Below are 15,040 nucleotides of genomic sequence, written 5' to 3' on the forward strand. Positions count from 1 at the left end.
TTTGAAAACTTCACTTTATTTCTCTGTCTGTTATAAAAGCAGGGGTTTGGGTTTTTTACATCTCTGTAAGTGTCCAGACTCAATACATCTTGGGTTTGTTTTCACAGTATCTCTGCAAGGACAATTCTTATTGCTGCACCAGGAGCCGGGGCAGGAGGGAGAGCAGCACCGAGGCTCAGCAGCCCCTGCCCGACCCCCCTGCCCAAACCCAGCCTTGTTCTCCACGGGTCCACCCCTCCCAACGCTGCTCGAGATCTTCATTGACTCTGTGGGACCATCACTCTCCTGCCACGCTCATCCCGGTGTCAAGGGTAGGAAACGAGCCCTGGACCACTACGGGATTTGGACAGGGATGCTCAGGCTATGCTCTCAGCTCCTGGGGTGATTTGGGGCCATAAAGCATCACTGACGGGAGAGGTGAGGCAGAGACAAGCTCACAGGATCCTGTGTTGGTGCCCCATCACCTTCCCAGCGTATCCTTTGTGCATTCCTGGTTCTGCAAAATGCTTTTTATTTACCTCTGCTCGTTGACCACCTTACTCAGTGCAGGATGCCCCAGGGCCCCAGACATTTAAGCCCCCTTTGGGACCCTCTCAATCCCCATTCTAACCACATGGCTCTTAACCAGCAATGTCTATAGCACCTGACCCTTTTATATTCAATCTGACCCCGTCAGTTTTGTAGCAAAGCAGCATTGGAAAGAAAAACAAACATCACTTTTAATCACAACGCATGAGATCTCCAAAGAGGCAGCATCACTTTCCTATGCCGTGTCTGGTGATGCGAATGGAGGTGGAGGGACACGTTTCAACCTAGGCACGGGAGAAAGGCATTCTTTGGGAAGGGAGAAGTCCATGCAAAGCCGACCCCAATGTGAAATTCGAATTTACTGCTCAGCTGGGTCTATTCAGTGCAACAGGACAAATTAGCCAGGAGGTTACTATCAAATTGCATGGATGCATCCAGTCCACCAGGTAGAGGGAGTGGGAGGAACCAGATTTACTTAATGTACGGGGAGACTAAGTCCAACACAAAGCTAAGTGGAAAAGGACGTAGGTGTTCCCTGAATGTGGTTTTTGGTGACTGAGAAGAAATCTTGCCTTGGAATTCCTTCGTGCAGCTAATTAAGACAACTGGGTCCGACTTCTTCGACCCATGCTGACATCAGTGAGAACTGTAAGTACTCAGCACCTGGAGACAAAGTGAATACCAGACATAAACACCCCTTCTGCTCCCATCCACAGCACCACCCAGAAGTGCATCTAAGCGGCAGCCGAGATGCATCCAAACGTTATCAGCTATTCACCCACAGCTCACATTTTGTCCTCTTCTGCATGTATTGCCTAGGAGAAAATACAGACAAGTCCCAAATGGCTGTGCCAGTAGAGCTATAGTTAGGATTCAAATCCATGTAAGAAAATGGAGTTTAATACAGAGTGACTGTGCAAGTCAAAGTCTCCCTAGCTTCATCCTTTGTAGTCCCAAAGCCTAGATTTAGGCAACCTTTGGCTCATGGATTTGGGTTTGATCCAGTCCATTTGTTTGCAAGCTGCTTGTAATGCTGGGCTTCCTACCTCGGACATCTGCCCGCTGGAGAGAGCAGCTCTGTGGCCGAGCAGCTCTGCAAACCGGAGCGTGAGGAGGGCAGCTCCCTGACACGGGGCCTGCAGGGACACAGGAGCCTCGTTTGCTGGTTTGAGACTGTCACGGTGGGGGACGTATCTTCTGGGCGTGCTTTCCCCAGCCAGGTGGTGATGTTCAACCTGTTGCCGAAGTAGATGGTGTGTGTGGCTTTGGAGAGAGGAGGAGGGAGAATTTCTCGCTGGTAACGTCCCGTGTGGAAGTTGAAGGTGACAATAGCAGCGAAGTGGTGCCTCTCCGAGGGGAGAGCCTTTAGAGCAGCGTGTGTGGGGTTGTGAGACCTGTTCAGACCAGCTCAGCAGGGCCAGGCTTGTATCTGGCGCACTGAGCTCTCCTCAGTCCCAGCTCTCGAGGCAAATTGTTAATAAGAGGAAGAAATATTTTCTACGGGAAGGAGAGAGGGAAGCGATCTGCCCCAGGCCGTGTGCTGGAGCAAGAGAGCAGATCCTCTGTCCAGTACCCTGTGCTCCAGATGCCACCTCTGCAGAACCTCCTCTGCCTGCAAACCCGGCTCCTTCAAGCCCCCTTCCCCTGCAGAAGTGCATCTGCTTGTCTCTGAAGCCGTCTGGTCTTTATGAAAACCTACAGGTTCCACCTCCTGCTCCAAATGCACCTTATTTACCCGGGGATCTACACCCCAGGCTCGGGTGCTCCCTGCTCGCGCCTTCCCTGTGCATGGCAACGCGAGGTCCTGTCTGTGCCCCGCTCCTGACAGTCGTGTAGATCGTGAGGTCATGTGGAAGAAAGTTATTGACTAACCCCAATGTGGTTTGTTATCACGGGAAGAAGAGTTTTCCATAGCTTTTGCTCCCACTGTTTGCTAGGAAGGGCTGCCTGTTATTTCCAGACGTGGCTGTTCCTGAATTATGGATATTGCTGGGTAGACTTGGTAGATAAGATCTGCCCTTGCTTACACCCATGCATCTCCAATGACTTCAGAAGGATCCTTTTTTATATCCTGCTCTTTTCTTACAGCACCGTCATTTGGATATTATGGGAAAACAGGACAACAGGTCTTCACCCAACAACAGCTGGTGCATGAGCCGTTGGCTTTTACGCCATGAGAAGGTGAGATCGTGAACTAGCTGGGCAAAACCATCTGCGTGTCCTAAAGACAAACACAGTGGGACATCCCCCCTTCTCGATTTATGTTGACTCCTGGGGCCACAATTCCAGCTGTGAGATGATCCCAAATTGTGATGCTATCAGGAGGCGGACACCCACGCACCTGCTGCCCCTTCTGCAAAGTGGGGAGAAGCCTCGTAGCTCCCACTCCAGAGACACCCCACAGCAGGTTGGTTATTTGCATTGCTTTGAAACTCAGATTATTTCCATGCTTCCTTGTTCCAGGTTTTAAAACTGGGAAGATTTGTTTTCTCTTTTTAATCACGCTTCTTCCAATCTCATGCCCTTTTCATCCATCAGCCTGTGGCACATCGGAAATCTACTCCTTGTTCCAAAACTTTCTCCCAAAAAATTCTGTAGAAAGGCCATTCTGCCTGGTGGTGGTTTTGTTGTTTTTCAAACGTAGCTTTAAGGCAAAAGTTTGGCAATGCAAAGCAAAGTCTACATAAGGCCGCATGACTTGGATTTGCAACTCAGAACCTTACAGCTTAAAAAAAAAAATCCTTATCTTAAATAGTCAACTTCTTGCTCCGGGAACTTTTGTTCTCAATCAAAAAGAAAAAAAAATAACCTTAAAATCCCAAATAAAATGTTCTTATTGTTCTGGGCAGTCTGGACAAGCTAATGAGCTGAGTTCAAACAGTAACTAAGATAGGGAAGAAAAATAAAAAGCTATACGGGTAGACATCAGTGTCAGATTCTTCCCTTAGGAATCCAGTGATGAGACAGACCCCGTCACAGGTCTCCTCTTTAGCTTTAGCACAGTGAAATCCGTCCCAATGGGAGAAGGTAGAATGGTTGCATTTGTTGAATGAATAAAAAGTGCATTTTTATTTTGCTCATTATACATGTGTGTTCTAATACCTAAGTGATTGTTTTGCCTTTTCCTTTTTTCCCCTCCGTTTTGGTGCCGGGATGTCAGGTTTGTATTATCGGTGTTTCGGAGGTATCACCACAAGTGGTGGTCCATCCTTTGGCCTCCACATGAGTACCTGAGCATCATTGGCATTGGGTTTGACAAGGGCACTAGGTGGTATTGGCTCATTCTTGCTAAGGACCTGGGGCTGCTCTTGAGCAGAGGGTTCCTGCAGCTTGGCACGCTGCCCCAAGGGTCTGCTGGGATTCACCTCGATGCCCAGCCTCATGCGCCATTTGATAGTCTGCAAGGTCACCATTTCGTTGGTGGCCGTGTTGGTGGCCACCAGCCAGGTGGTGAAGCTTTGATCCCGGTGGATGCTCGTCAGTTTGGCCACGTTGCTCTCGCTGACGGGCACCGCCCACGTCACGCTGGGGTAGAAGTTGTCGTTCATGCTGATGTTGAACTTGGACTCCTTCTTGGTGGGCCCCACGATGGTGAAGGTTTCTGTCGTGTTTCCATACCAGGGGTAGTTCACTCCGTCTGAGTCACTGATGGCCTGGATTTTACCGTCCAGTAGATCTGGAAGCTCCCAACTTGACCTGCCACAATCGACAACAAATCATGGATAATGCATTAATTAATTTGTTTAGAAAAACACTGGACTTCAAGGAAAGACAGATGATGGAAAGACAGGAAGGAGTTTTTAGTGCATTCCCCCTTTTGCTTTTACTGGAATTTGTGCCTTTCATGCCATCCTGCTGAAGGAGCTCATCCCTGCCATTAAATCTGTGTCTGCAAACTTCCAGGACTGACCAGGAAAATCTGTCCTGCTGTTAAACACCACCAAAGAACCACCACCAGGCTGGTCCTTGCAGGGACCGGTGGCCACCTGGAGTGGTTCAAAATATGTCGGTGTTTACATGAGGCTGCAAAGGGTGGGTGCTCAGGAAAGCTCCGGCGTTGGAGCAAATCCAGCGCTGCAGGGATCTTCTTGCTGTCTGAGCAGAGGGACTCGCTCCAGCGCTGTGGTCAGGATCTCCTGACTCTTGTGCTGGTGAGAGTGGGGCTCAGGGCTCAGTTTCTCCCTCTCAAAAGCCCAAAATCACCCGTGTCAGCAGAAAAACGGACAAGCTCAGAGCTGGCCCTGGCGGTGAGGTGACAGAAGACCTCAGCGGTGGAAGTAAAATCAAGGACTTCTCCCAAGTAACAAGCGATAGGATGAGAGGAAACAGACTCAGGTTGCTCCAGGGGAGATTTAGATTGGATCTTGGGAACAATTTCTTCCCCAAAGGGCTGTGGGGCATTGGAACAGGCTGCCCAGGGCAGTGCTGGAGTCACCATCCCTGGAGGGTTGGACAGACGGAGATGAGGTTCTCAGGACATGGGGCAGTGCCAGGGCTGGGGGAACAGCTGGACTCAATGATCTTGAGGGTCTCTTCCTACCAAAATGATTCTACGATTCTGTAACTCAACCGGACCATAAAGCTTCCCATTGCCCCACTCCGTTCTTTCTTTTCACTCCCTACCTGCAAACACTCATTTTCTCTCCGGATAAGCCCCTGTCCCTCCCCCTGTCTGCCGTGTAACTCATCCCTCTGCAGCCCGAGCAGGGACCCCGTTCCAAGGCTGCACACGCGGCTCGGGGCTGCGGATGGTGTTACAGCGATCAGAGGAGCCGAGGTCAGCCAGCCTGTAAAACTGCCTGAGCCGGGCGTCTGCGCGCTGCGCTTGCGCGACTGACAGAAAGGTCAGGCTTTCTAGCAAGAAAATAAGTGGAAATGGTCCTCTGGCACCTTGTAATGCTTGATGCACAACTGGGATATATATATATATTTTTTTTTATTAACTTCCAATTCAATTCTTAAGATTAGATGTGCCAATAGAAGCAGACTACTGCAAACGTCTCAGAAAAAAAGGTTAGATATTTGCAGAGCAGAGGCACCAGGATGGCATAACCACACAGCATGTGCTCAGCGCACAGCAGGTATTTTAAGGACATTCTTTTAAAAAACAGGCTGGCAGAGGTGGCTCTAATGTACCTTCTGCCTCTTGCTTACCAACCAGCCCTCCCCGCCACTCGGAGATGGTGTCCCTGACACCGAGGTGGCAGGAGAGGCTGTGTGGCAGCTCCCAGCCTGGCATTTGCACTTGACCCCGCCGTGGGGCTAAGCACCAGCCCCCCCAGCCCCGCGGCTCCTGCTGCCACACGGGTTATCTTGGGAGGGAGACAGAGGGGACGCGCTCGGGCTCGTCAGGGGAACAGTCCAAGCCTTTAATAAGTCTGTGCTGTGGCTTAAAATAGCCCCTTGGCTGAAGTGGGGGCTGCGGCCGGGTGAAGGGAGGGGCACGAATCAGGCCCAGCTGGCTCTGACATAGGTTTGGGACAAGCTGCTTCTCTCTGCTGGCCAGGACTAATGTGATCGTCTCACAAGGCTGTTCTGATTGTTAATTAGTTAATGACCGTGAAGTGCCTCCATGTTTGTAACCACTGGATTGTTCAGCAGTTGGCTGTAAATGTCTGGCTGTCGCTAGAAGATACCGTGGGGGGGGGTTAAAGATCTCATTTATCTTTTTTCATGCGAGCAGGGCTCCTTGCAAAAATCTCCCCTGTGCCACAAAGGCGTTGGGTGAAGGGCAGGAGGCAGCTGGTTTGCAGGTTGGGCACCCTGGGAAGAACCTGGGAGGTTAAGTGTGACAGGGATGCAGGGATGCTCTGCGGGATGCAGGGATGCTCCAGGGGAGGCAGGGATGCTCTGCGGGATGCAGGGATGCTCTGCAGGATGCAGGGATGCTCTGAACAGTAGGACCAGGGGTTAGCAGCAGCCGGGGGTTATGCAAGCGTGACATCTCCCTGTGCAGATTTATGGGCTGCTGTCAGCTACGGCACCGCAGCTGCAGCAATCCTCTCCTTGAGCTCATAGCCAGCAGGCAGAGGGAGTCCTTTCCCTGGAAGAAAAATTTTTAGCAAAGGCAGCCAAAAGGAGATCCCTGAGCAGTCCTGCCAGGACCCCCGGCCACGGAGAGATGTTTATATGCTCTGCTCTCTAAATCAGTGTCATCCTGGCTCACGCTCCCCCAAGCTCTTCAGCACGAGCTGAGAAAGGAAAAGCTCCAGGGATGCTGGATGAGCTCAGCCCTCGGTGGGCAGATGAGCGGAGGTCGTGCTCTGCAGCCCCCACCTCCCTGCATCCCAGCCCGGCTCTGAAACACCATCTGGGGGCTCTTTCTCTCCCTTTCAGCAGATGGTTCAGGATTACTTTCCATTCAGACAGTGGCTGCTACTCAGCTTGGCTGTCACCCCGGGATGAGATGTGACAGTTTGCTCTGTGACATGCGTGGTGCTAAGGTGCAGCCACAGCATCTCTGCGCGTGTGGAGGCGCCAAACCGGGACCTGAGATGCTACAAGAGGCTGATAACCCCCCCAGGCTGCTCCAGCCTATTCAGGTGGGTGAAGGGCAGAAGAATCAGGTACAGGATCCTCAGAAACTGCAGGGCAACTCAGAGCGGCTTGTCCCCATCTTCATTCCCAGTAGACGTATCTGACCCCAGACCAGTACAGAACTACAGGACCTCCTCAGGATTTGCCCAGGAGAGCAAAATGGTGGAGTTATAATGGTTGCTGAAGGCAGGGTGCTGTCTGCAGAGCCGGGGAAACCCCACCGTGACCGAGCGCGGCTGCACCGGGGCGGCTCAGCAGAGCATCCGCTGCAGGGAAGGCGTGGGCAGCAACGGGGAAGAAGAAACTGGCCTGTGTTTCTCTGCGGTGCCTCGTTCTAGCGAGTGCGGTTAACCCCGGGGTTTCAAAACCGTCACGCTGTGTCTGTGCAGCTTAGAAACGAGAAGAAAAATGAGGCCTTATGATGGTCCCATGACTGGAGCAAAAGCACAGGCTGCCCGACGGTTGGTGCTGCTGTGGTTGCTCTTCGCTTGCGGCTACAGCAACGCCTGCGTGCCAGCCAGGTGAGCAGCCCTTGCTTGCACAGCCTGTCCATGTTAAATAACAGGCCAACAACTGCTCTTCTGGATGATTTTTGGAAAGAATGCTGTGGAATGATCTTTGGCTGCATCAGCATCTTTCTGCGGTGGTGTCGAGCCAAGGAAAGATCAGAAAGTGCCCAGTAAACACTTTGCTGACAATAGCAGGGAAGAGGCGTGAATAGAAACCAACCTATCTGGTTTCATGGATTCACTAGAGCTGATCAGCTCCAAAATCAGTAGATTCTGGCTTGTAATACTGACAAGCCTGTTTCTGCTGCTTCAGAAACCTTCAGCGTCTGTATTGGCACCACCAGAGACTGGAGTTGCCAACAAACCTCTCTTAACAAATGTCTCCTTGCTACCAGGAGAAGGAACTTTGAACTATTCCTTGTGGCACAACCGTAGCCCTGCTGCTGACAGCCAAGCAGCTTTAGTTTTATCCTCCTAATTCTCATTTGGATCCATTTCTTCCTATTCTGCCACTCAAAATGAAGTCTCCAGCTTCTCCCCAGCCCTCCAGGTGCTGCCCCACCACAAAAGCCAAAGCAATGGCTGCAGCAGCCTGGACAGCGACAGCAAATCCAACCCGCTGCATCCAGCGCAGACGCATGTATATTCATTTAACCTCTTCAGACAGGCATGGGCACTAGTGCATCCTCAGCCCCAGCTCCTCAAAGCCAACTCCTATCAGTCACAGGCCAGCTGGATTTGCGTAACCTTGTGCTTCCCAACATCCAACCTTTCCACCAGCTCCCTGATTCAGAGAAGCCCCACGCAGACTCTGCGCAGGTACCAGCGCGATGTGTGGGCGCAGTGAAAAGCTGTTCCAGGTATTTCACATCCCTGCTCCCACCTGCCCCCCTGTGCCTGTGACCGGCTGAAAGAAAGAAAACCTGATATTCAAAGCTGTTTAATTTTAAATTGTCCTTCACAGCGCCTCTCTCACCTACTCCGGCACATCAAGCAATTCAAGCCAGGGTCACGGCGAAGAACAGGAAGGAAATTTAAGCTGTTGTTCCCCCGCTGTCGCAGCCGCGCTGCTGTGGTCCCTCTTCCCCCATCCTCCAGCTGCACGTTCCTGCCTCTGTTCTCAAACCGGCAGTGATGTTTGGTGCACGTTGGTTCAGGGGGTAAAACTAGGAGGAAACTGCAACTAAGGAAAAGGGATGATTTTCTGCTGGTTTAGCTGAGCAGGCTCAAGTCAGACTGGAGATCCCATTTAACTGGGCTAAGATGAGAGCTCACAGTGCAGGTAAGGGCCAGGGGACATACAAGGGCAGCAAAGCCTTTTCCTCTAAACCCCTGTGGGGTATCTCAGTGAATTCCCATGGCAAACTGATCTCCCTTCGCTTCCCATGGAAAGCAAAACCTTTTTTCCTTTGGTGAATCTGGTTTTGATCGTGTTTTCCCTCCCGAGGACCGGGGTTTATTCTCTTGACAAGTCGATTTCTCGAGTTCATTGTGTCTCTGCTGCAGGGCATGGAAGATTTAATCTCACCAGAGCGAGATGCCTGGTAAGGTAAAGCGATGATGTAATGCTGCCCAGATGCCCCATCGGGTCCTTCTGGGGAGAAATATATACCTGAAACTTCTCCAAATCCTTGGCTGATCATATTCAAACTCTGATTTATTTATCTCTCCGTTTTGCATATCTCCATCTGCATCGCTTCTCGCACATCTCCATGGAGATGCAGAAACAAGGCTGGGTGATGCCATTCCCACATCGCCTGGCTGCTGACACGGGTCCCAGCAGCTGCTGCACAACCCGGGGCACAAACCAGCACCCAGCCTACGAAATCCCAGTGGGGAACTGGTCCCACTGCACAGGTCAGAGCTCTGAGGCCTGATCCTGCTGCCTCCCGCTGCACAGCAGCATCTTTCCCTTGAGGGTTTGGGGTGAAACCCCGCTCGGGGGGAGCAGTGACACCAGCCATGGGGATGAAGGGGAGTTTGCCCCAGTTCTGCACAGAGTGGGGGTCAGAGAGCACGTCTGCATCCTCACACTGGGGGTTTCACGTTCCCAGCAGCACCCACTGACTTGCATGTAAAATTATTCCAGCATTGACATGTTATCCGAGCTTTATTTTCCTTTAAAAATACTGCATTTAGCCCCCAAAATTGTCAGTGCCACTTTAAACGTGTGTGTCTAAATTATCCCTTCTGTAGCTAACATCCCTATAGGAGCGTTATGCACAGCTCCATCTGCTCCAGTATTTCTCAGCTGTTTCTGTCCTCAACATAATGGCCAGCTTATGCACAGCTAACAACTTCGAGCATAAAAGTGAAAAATTAATCCAAAGCCTGCTGTAACTATTAATGCTCTGGTTGACCGACTGGGGTTTTTTTATTATTATTATTATTATCTGGAGTTTTCTGTTTGCCTGTCATGCCAGTGATTAAAAATATGTGTGTTGCAGTAGTCTCTTCATCATGGAAAGTTGGGACAAACACTCTGTTGGCATAAATCACCGTAGCTCTATGGAGGTCAGTGGGATTATGTTGAGTTACACCAGCTAAAGGCTTGGCCCATCCTTTCAGACAGGTCTCTCTCTACATAAAGGTCTTCCAAGAGCATGTTTCAATGGCATTAAAAAGAAGCCTTTGCCCCCAAACACCTTTATTTATAGCTCTCAGATGGCGATGGTCTACAGAAAGAGAGTGGCGGTGCAGACCAGTTCCTCCTTATGTTTGGGTAACTCTTTTTTATATCAATTAAATGTCAGTGAACCTCATAGGGAAAAATAATAAATCTTTGTTTCCATGATTTTCTGGCTAATAGCTCTTCTACACAGCTGCAATATTTAAATCTGACTACCTGTTTACAGCACTTAGCTTGTAGATACAACTTTTTTTTGTCTCAAAGCATTCCAGCAAGAGAAGACTGTACCAAATCATCCTTTTAAACACAGGGGAACTCAGGTGCAGAGAATTAAAAGGATGTGTTGAGGTTTGCAGCACTAGCAGAATAGCTTTCTGCCCGGTCCTCTTTATTCGGTGCATGTGAGCTGTATTTATACACAGTGGACTTCTCTTTTTTTCCTTTGCAGCTGGCCATTAAAGACAGGATTTCTAAATGAGCCTGAGAATTACACATGCAAATCCCGAAGGCCTGGAATTGGGAACATCTGAGCAACAAATTGTCCTTGCTAAAGATGGTGATGGAGCCAAAAAAACTACAGATTTCGGGCCTGTTGTAAGTACTTTTAAAATCAAGATAAGCTGGTCTTGTCCTTTGCTGAGCCTCGCTGCTGGGGTTTGCCAGGTGCTAGTTTGCTTCTCAAGGCACTTTCTGCTTGAGCAGAGGGGACACGGGGACAGAAGGAGGGGCCAGTCTGTCACTTAGGGCTGCTCCTCGGCGTGCCCTTCCCTCTGGTCCACGTTTTACAACATGTATTAGCTTTACATCTGAGAACCCGTCCTTTCTCCCTTGCCCCCAGAGACCGGGCAGCGTCGGCACCTCCAGCCACCAAACCATCTGCCAGCTCTGCGGTCGGGTTTTGTCCCTGTGGCTGGACAGACAGATTTCTGCTGCACCAGGAGGCTGCACCCGGTGCTGCCCAGCACCGTGAGTTGCAGAATTGCTGCTCTGTGCAAGCATTCGGAGATCAGGTGCTGTTGCTGGTTTAACTGCAGGCCACAGCTTGCACCAGCGTTTGGTGACTGGTGGGGGACTGGGGAGAGATGACTTTTCACAGTAGGGAGGTGACATTTTAATTTGACTCACTGCTGTCTCACTATGACTGTCTGACCTGTAACACTGGGGTTTTAGTGTGCAAACAGCCCCTAGATTCCCCCTACCTGACACAGATACCTACACATTCCCATTATTTAAAATGATGGTAAAGTGAAATTTTCACCCTGCTCCAAGGTGATGCAAAGGGTTTCATTATCAGTGGGTTAAATCCACCTTGTTCTTTCCCTGTTGGCTGCCTGCTACCGTGGGCAAAGCATGCAGGATTTCTCCTGTGACGTTAAAAGTCTGTTCCTAGAGCTGGTGGGCTGCGGAGCTCACGCCATGGCCCACTGCAGCAGCAGCACCGCACGCTGGGGTCGGCACCGAGCCACAAGTGTCAGCCCTTGAGTTTCCCCGGGGCTCGTTAATGTGCGTTTTTACCCCGTCGGGGATGGGGAGCAATGCCAAAGGGAGAAGCTGGACATCAGGGGAACCCCTCGGGTAAAAGGCACATCAGCGATAGGGATTTCAGGATCTCCAGTGATGCTCAAAAGCTGTTACGAAATATAGTGTTGCTTTTGGGTTCCTAACAGAACAAGTAGGTTTTGGTTGGGGCTTGGGCATATTCCCTTTAGAAGAGAAGGACATGCACTCCTTTAGAGGGGCAGAGACAAGCTCTCCTGTATTTTAAACATATCAGAAAGTCCTGTTAAGTTTCAGAAGAACCGGGTTTTAGAATCAAACCTACTGGATTTTAATTTTTGGATTAATCCAGTATTTCCCAGCCAGGCCGTGATCCTCCCGCTGTTTCTCCCCACTGGAGAAACGCACCCGCATGCGCTTTTGGAAATACTTACATTCCCTGTTCCCCGTAGTGATTGTAAAATTCCATGTGGCTGCAAGCCTGGATCCAGCCCACGATCCAGGTCTCCTTCTTGGGAATGGGGGGCACCAGGACTTGTGCAGAGGCTCGGAAGTGAGGGGTCCGGTAGCGCAGGACCACGCTGGAGGACTCGTCGATGCTGGTGGGAATGGGATCGATGGAGGCTTTGACTTCAATCACTGAAATACTTTCCCGGAAAACTTTGGATTTGCAGCTAATGCTCTGAATACAGCCCATGGCATAACCCGAGTACAGTCCGACGCAGCTCCGAGGGTACTCCAGCAATCCTGGGGAATATTAGGCATTGAAATTATCTAGTGCTAGATCAATTACAGATCTTCTTGGTTTGTAATCTCAAAACTGATATCCATAGGATAGAAAATTTATCACGTAAAGCCTTAATTTGAGTATCTGTCTTACAAGTACTGCTCCTATTTTGAGGTTAGCTGCACTTCAGAAGCAAAGGGGCCTTTAAATGTTTTTTTCCCCTTTTAATGACCCATTAACTCTCTCCCTCAAACAGTCTTTGGGTTAAAAAAAATGTCTCTTGAGTTCAATAAATAACGGTGGTGTTCTTAGCTGATATATTTAGTCCTTCCTTTCCTCAGATGCAGTCTGTCATTCACCGTCAAACATAGGACCAGCCGGTATTTCCCTTTATTCTTTGGATGAAAAGCAGAATGTTGATAGACACATCTATATAAATAATGAAATAGTTTTTAGCCCCAGCTTGTCACAACCGGTGTGGATTTCCACTTCCTGACTTGCAGTTGTTCATAACTTCCTTTCGCACAAAAATTACAATAATAACAGAAAGAAACGACGGGTGGAAAATGCAAAAAGTAGCCAATTCTCGGATTATAGAGGCTCCTCCGCCGGCGATGTCACAGCTTTGGGAGTTGATTTTTTTTCTTTTTTTCTTTCTTTCTTTCTTTCTTTCTTTCTTTCTTTCTTTCTTTTTCCTTAGAAATAGCCGAAACCACAAAGAATAACCCGGCGGTCCTGGTCGCGCAGGCGGGCTCCGGGGGCTGCGCAGCGGGGCAGGAGGCGGCGGCGACGAACCTCCCCCGCTGCCGCCCGGGGCCGCGCCGCTCCGCGCCCGCTCAGCGCCGCGGAACCGCCGCCCGTGCCATCCCGCCGCCACGCACCGGCCCGGGGGCGCCGGCCCCGCGGCTCCCCTTCCTCCTCCTCGGCGAGCGGGTCTCCGCAGGGGTGTCCGACCTTCCTCCTCCTCCTCCTCCTCCTCTCGCTGCCGCTGCTGCCGCCGCTCCCGGGCGAGCCGGCTGTGGCTCAACCCGCGGGGCTCATGGGCGGTGTGCGGGGCTGCTCCGCACACGCGTGGGCCCCGCGGGGGGTCACAGCAGCATCCCGCGGCGGCGGGAGCAGCGCCGAGCACCGGCCGCGCCGCCGCGCACCGCGCCGGGCTCCCTGCGCTGCGCGGGGGCGAGGTGCGGCGGGGGGGGTGCGAGGGGGAGGCTCCTTCTCTCGCCTTTTTTTTTCCTCCTTCTCCTCTTTGCTAGATGCCCGGGGAGGTGAGAGGAGCAGGGTCGGTGCCTCCGCCTCCCGGCTGCCGCAAGCTTCCTCTCTCGCAATACATTCATGCACACGGGGACGGCGCCGGCCCCCGGGTCTCAGCCTCTCCGGTGGAGCAAAGGGGGTGCCGGGGGGGGTTCCCGCTCCGGTGACTGCTGCAGCATCAAAAAGGCAACCGGGTCAAACTTTGCAGAAACTCGCTCGCAGCCTTTCCGTAGCCCCGGGCGTGCCCGGCAGCTCCCGCTGGCTGCCCGGGCAGGGGCCGCCGCATGACAGCGGCTCCGGCGGCCGGATCAGCAGCGGGTCTCCGCTTCCCCCCCTCTCCCTGCCTCCCTGTCCTCCCTCCTTCGCCCAGTCCCATCCCTCCCCCTGTATTTCGCTTTTAAACTGCAGCTGTTGAAGCTAAACCTCCTTTGCACATGCAGCATTTCCTCCCACATGTCCGTGAATTGTGGGTAATGTAGTTTTTTTTAGAAACTGTGTTCCTTAAAAAAAAAAAAAAAAGGCATTGTATTTTCTCTTGATTTTTCAGATTAAGATTTTCCTCTCCCAGCTGGAGCTTGGGTGGTATATTTGATAAATAGATAGTCTCCTTATTTGCAAAACCTATAGCCCTGGGCTGGATGGGCAACTGGAAAAAATTCAAGCAACTGGAAACCCAGAGCTCTCGCCATGACAGCACAGGGACCAAGCAGTAGCTGGAACAGTAAGAAGTGTTTGAGGCATCAGTGGCCTGTGGGAAAGTTGGAAACTTCTGTTATTGGCAGTTTTAGGAGTAATGTCGCTGGCTGGTCCTGCTGACCATCAGCCAGCTGAGGATCTGAATTTCAAGAGCTGAGCACTAGTTGAGGAGTGTATGTCCAGGTTTTCGGTAACAGCGGCTGTGTGTCGGGCGTTACGCAGGGCTCTTGGTGTGCGTGTCCTCCATGACTTGTTTCTAAATGGAAACCAGGGGCACTGAGAAGTAAAAATTGCTTTGTCGGTGCCACTTGCGGTATGGCCCAGCAGCACAGCGCTAGGTAAATGTCTTTTAGTCCTTCCCGCACCGCACTCTCAGCAGGCTTGATTAGTTCATGTAGTTCCTGGTGGTTTTCGACACTGTGCACTCGCTGTCTGCCCTCGGGCAGGTAGGAGAGACTGGAGCTACTGGGTGATCCTGACAAGTGAACGCCAGGGCACCAGGGGAGGCAGATTTGCTCCGTTCCACCCACAGGAGGTGGAAAAAACACAGTATATTGTTACGGGTTCCTTCTGCACATTTCTCAAAGCATTGGGTAAATATTTATTTTAAATTTCACAACCTCTGTGAAGGGCACAGTTATAGTCACTAGCCCTGCAACAGATATA

The 15,040-nt window shown here is 51.2% G+C and overlaps 2 protein-coding genes across 2 annotated transcripts in view; one reads left to right on the plus strand and one right to left on the minus strand.

Moving 5' to 3' along the window:
- FAM78A (family with sequence similarity 78 member A) lies at positions 1–14,118 on the minus strand. Its single transcript, XM_082068110.1, has 2 exons — positions 12,135–14,118; positions 1–4,224 (listed from the first exon to the last, which is right to left on the minus strand). Exons 1-2 carry the CDS (start codon positions 12,395–12,397, stop codon positions 3,696–3,698), a joined length of 792 nt encoding a protein of 263 aa, XP_081924236.1. The 5' UTR covers positions 12,398–14,118; the 3' UTR covers positions 1–3,695.
- PLPP7 (phospholipid phosphatase 7 (inactive)) overlaps positions 8,521–15,040 on the plus strand; it is a 23,756-nt gene continuing 17,236 nt past the window's right edge. The window contains exon 1 of the mRNA XM_082068107.1: positions 8,521–10,797. The gene's annotated coding sequence lies outside the window, so the exon portion shown is untranslated. The remainder of the gene's footprint in view (positions 10,798–15,040) is intronic.

Source organism: Streptopelia decaocto, assembly GCF_964273445.1.
Source record: "Streptopelia decaocto genome assembly, chromosome: 17".
Lineage (NCBI taxonomy): Eukaryota > Metazoa > Chordata > Aves > Columbiformes > Columbidae > Streptopelia > Streptopelia decaocto.

Excerpts from the sequence above, each read along its gene's own strand:
- FAM78A (XM_082068110.1), bottom strand. The coding sequence starts at position 12,397 with ATGGGCTGTATTCAGAGCATTAGCTGCAAATCCAAAGTTTTCCGGGAA. Across the intron at positions 4,225-12,134 it reads CACTACGGGGAACAGGGAAT|GTCAAGTTGGGAGCTTCCAG; the intron begins GTAAGTATTTCC and ends CGATTGTGGCAG.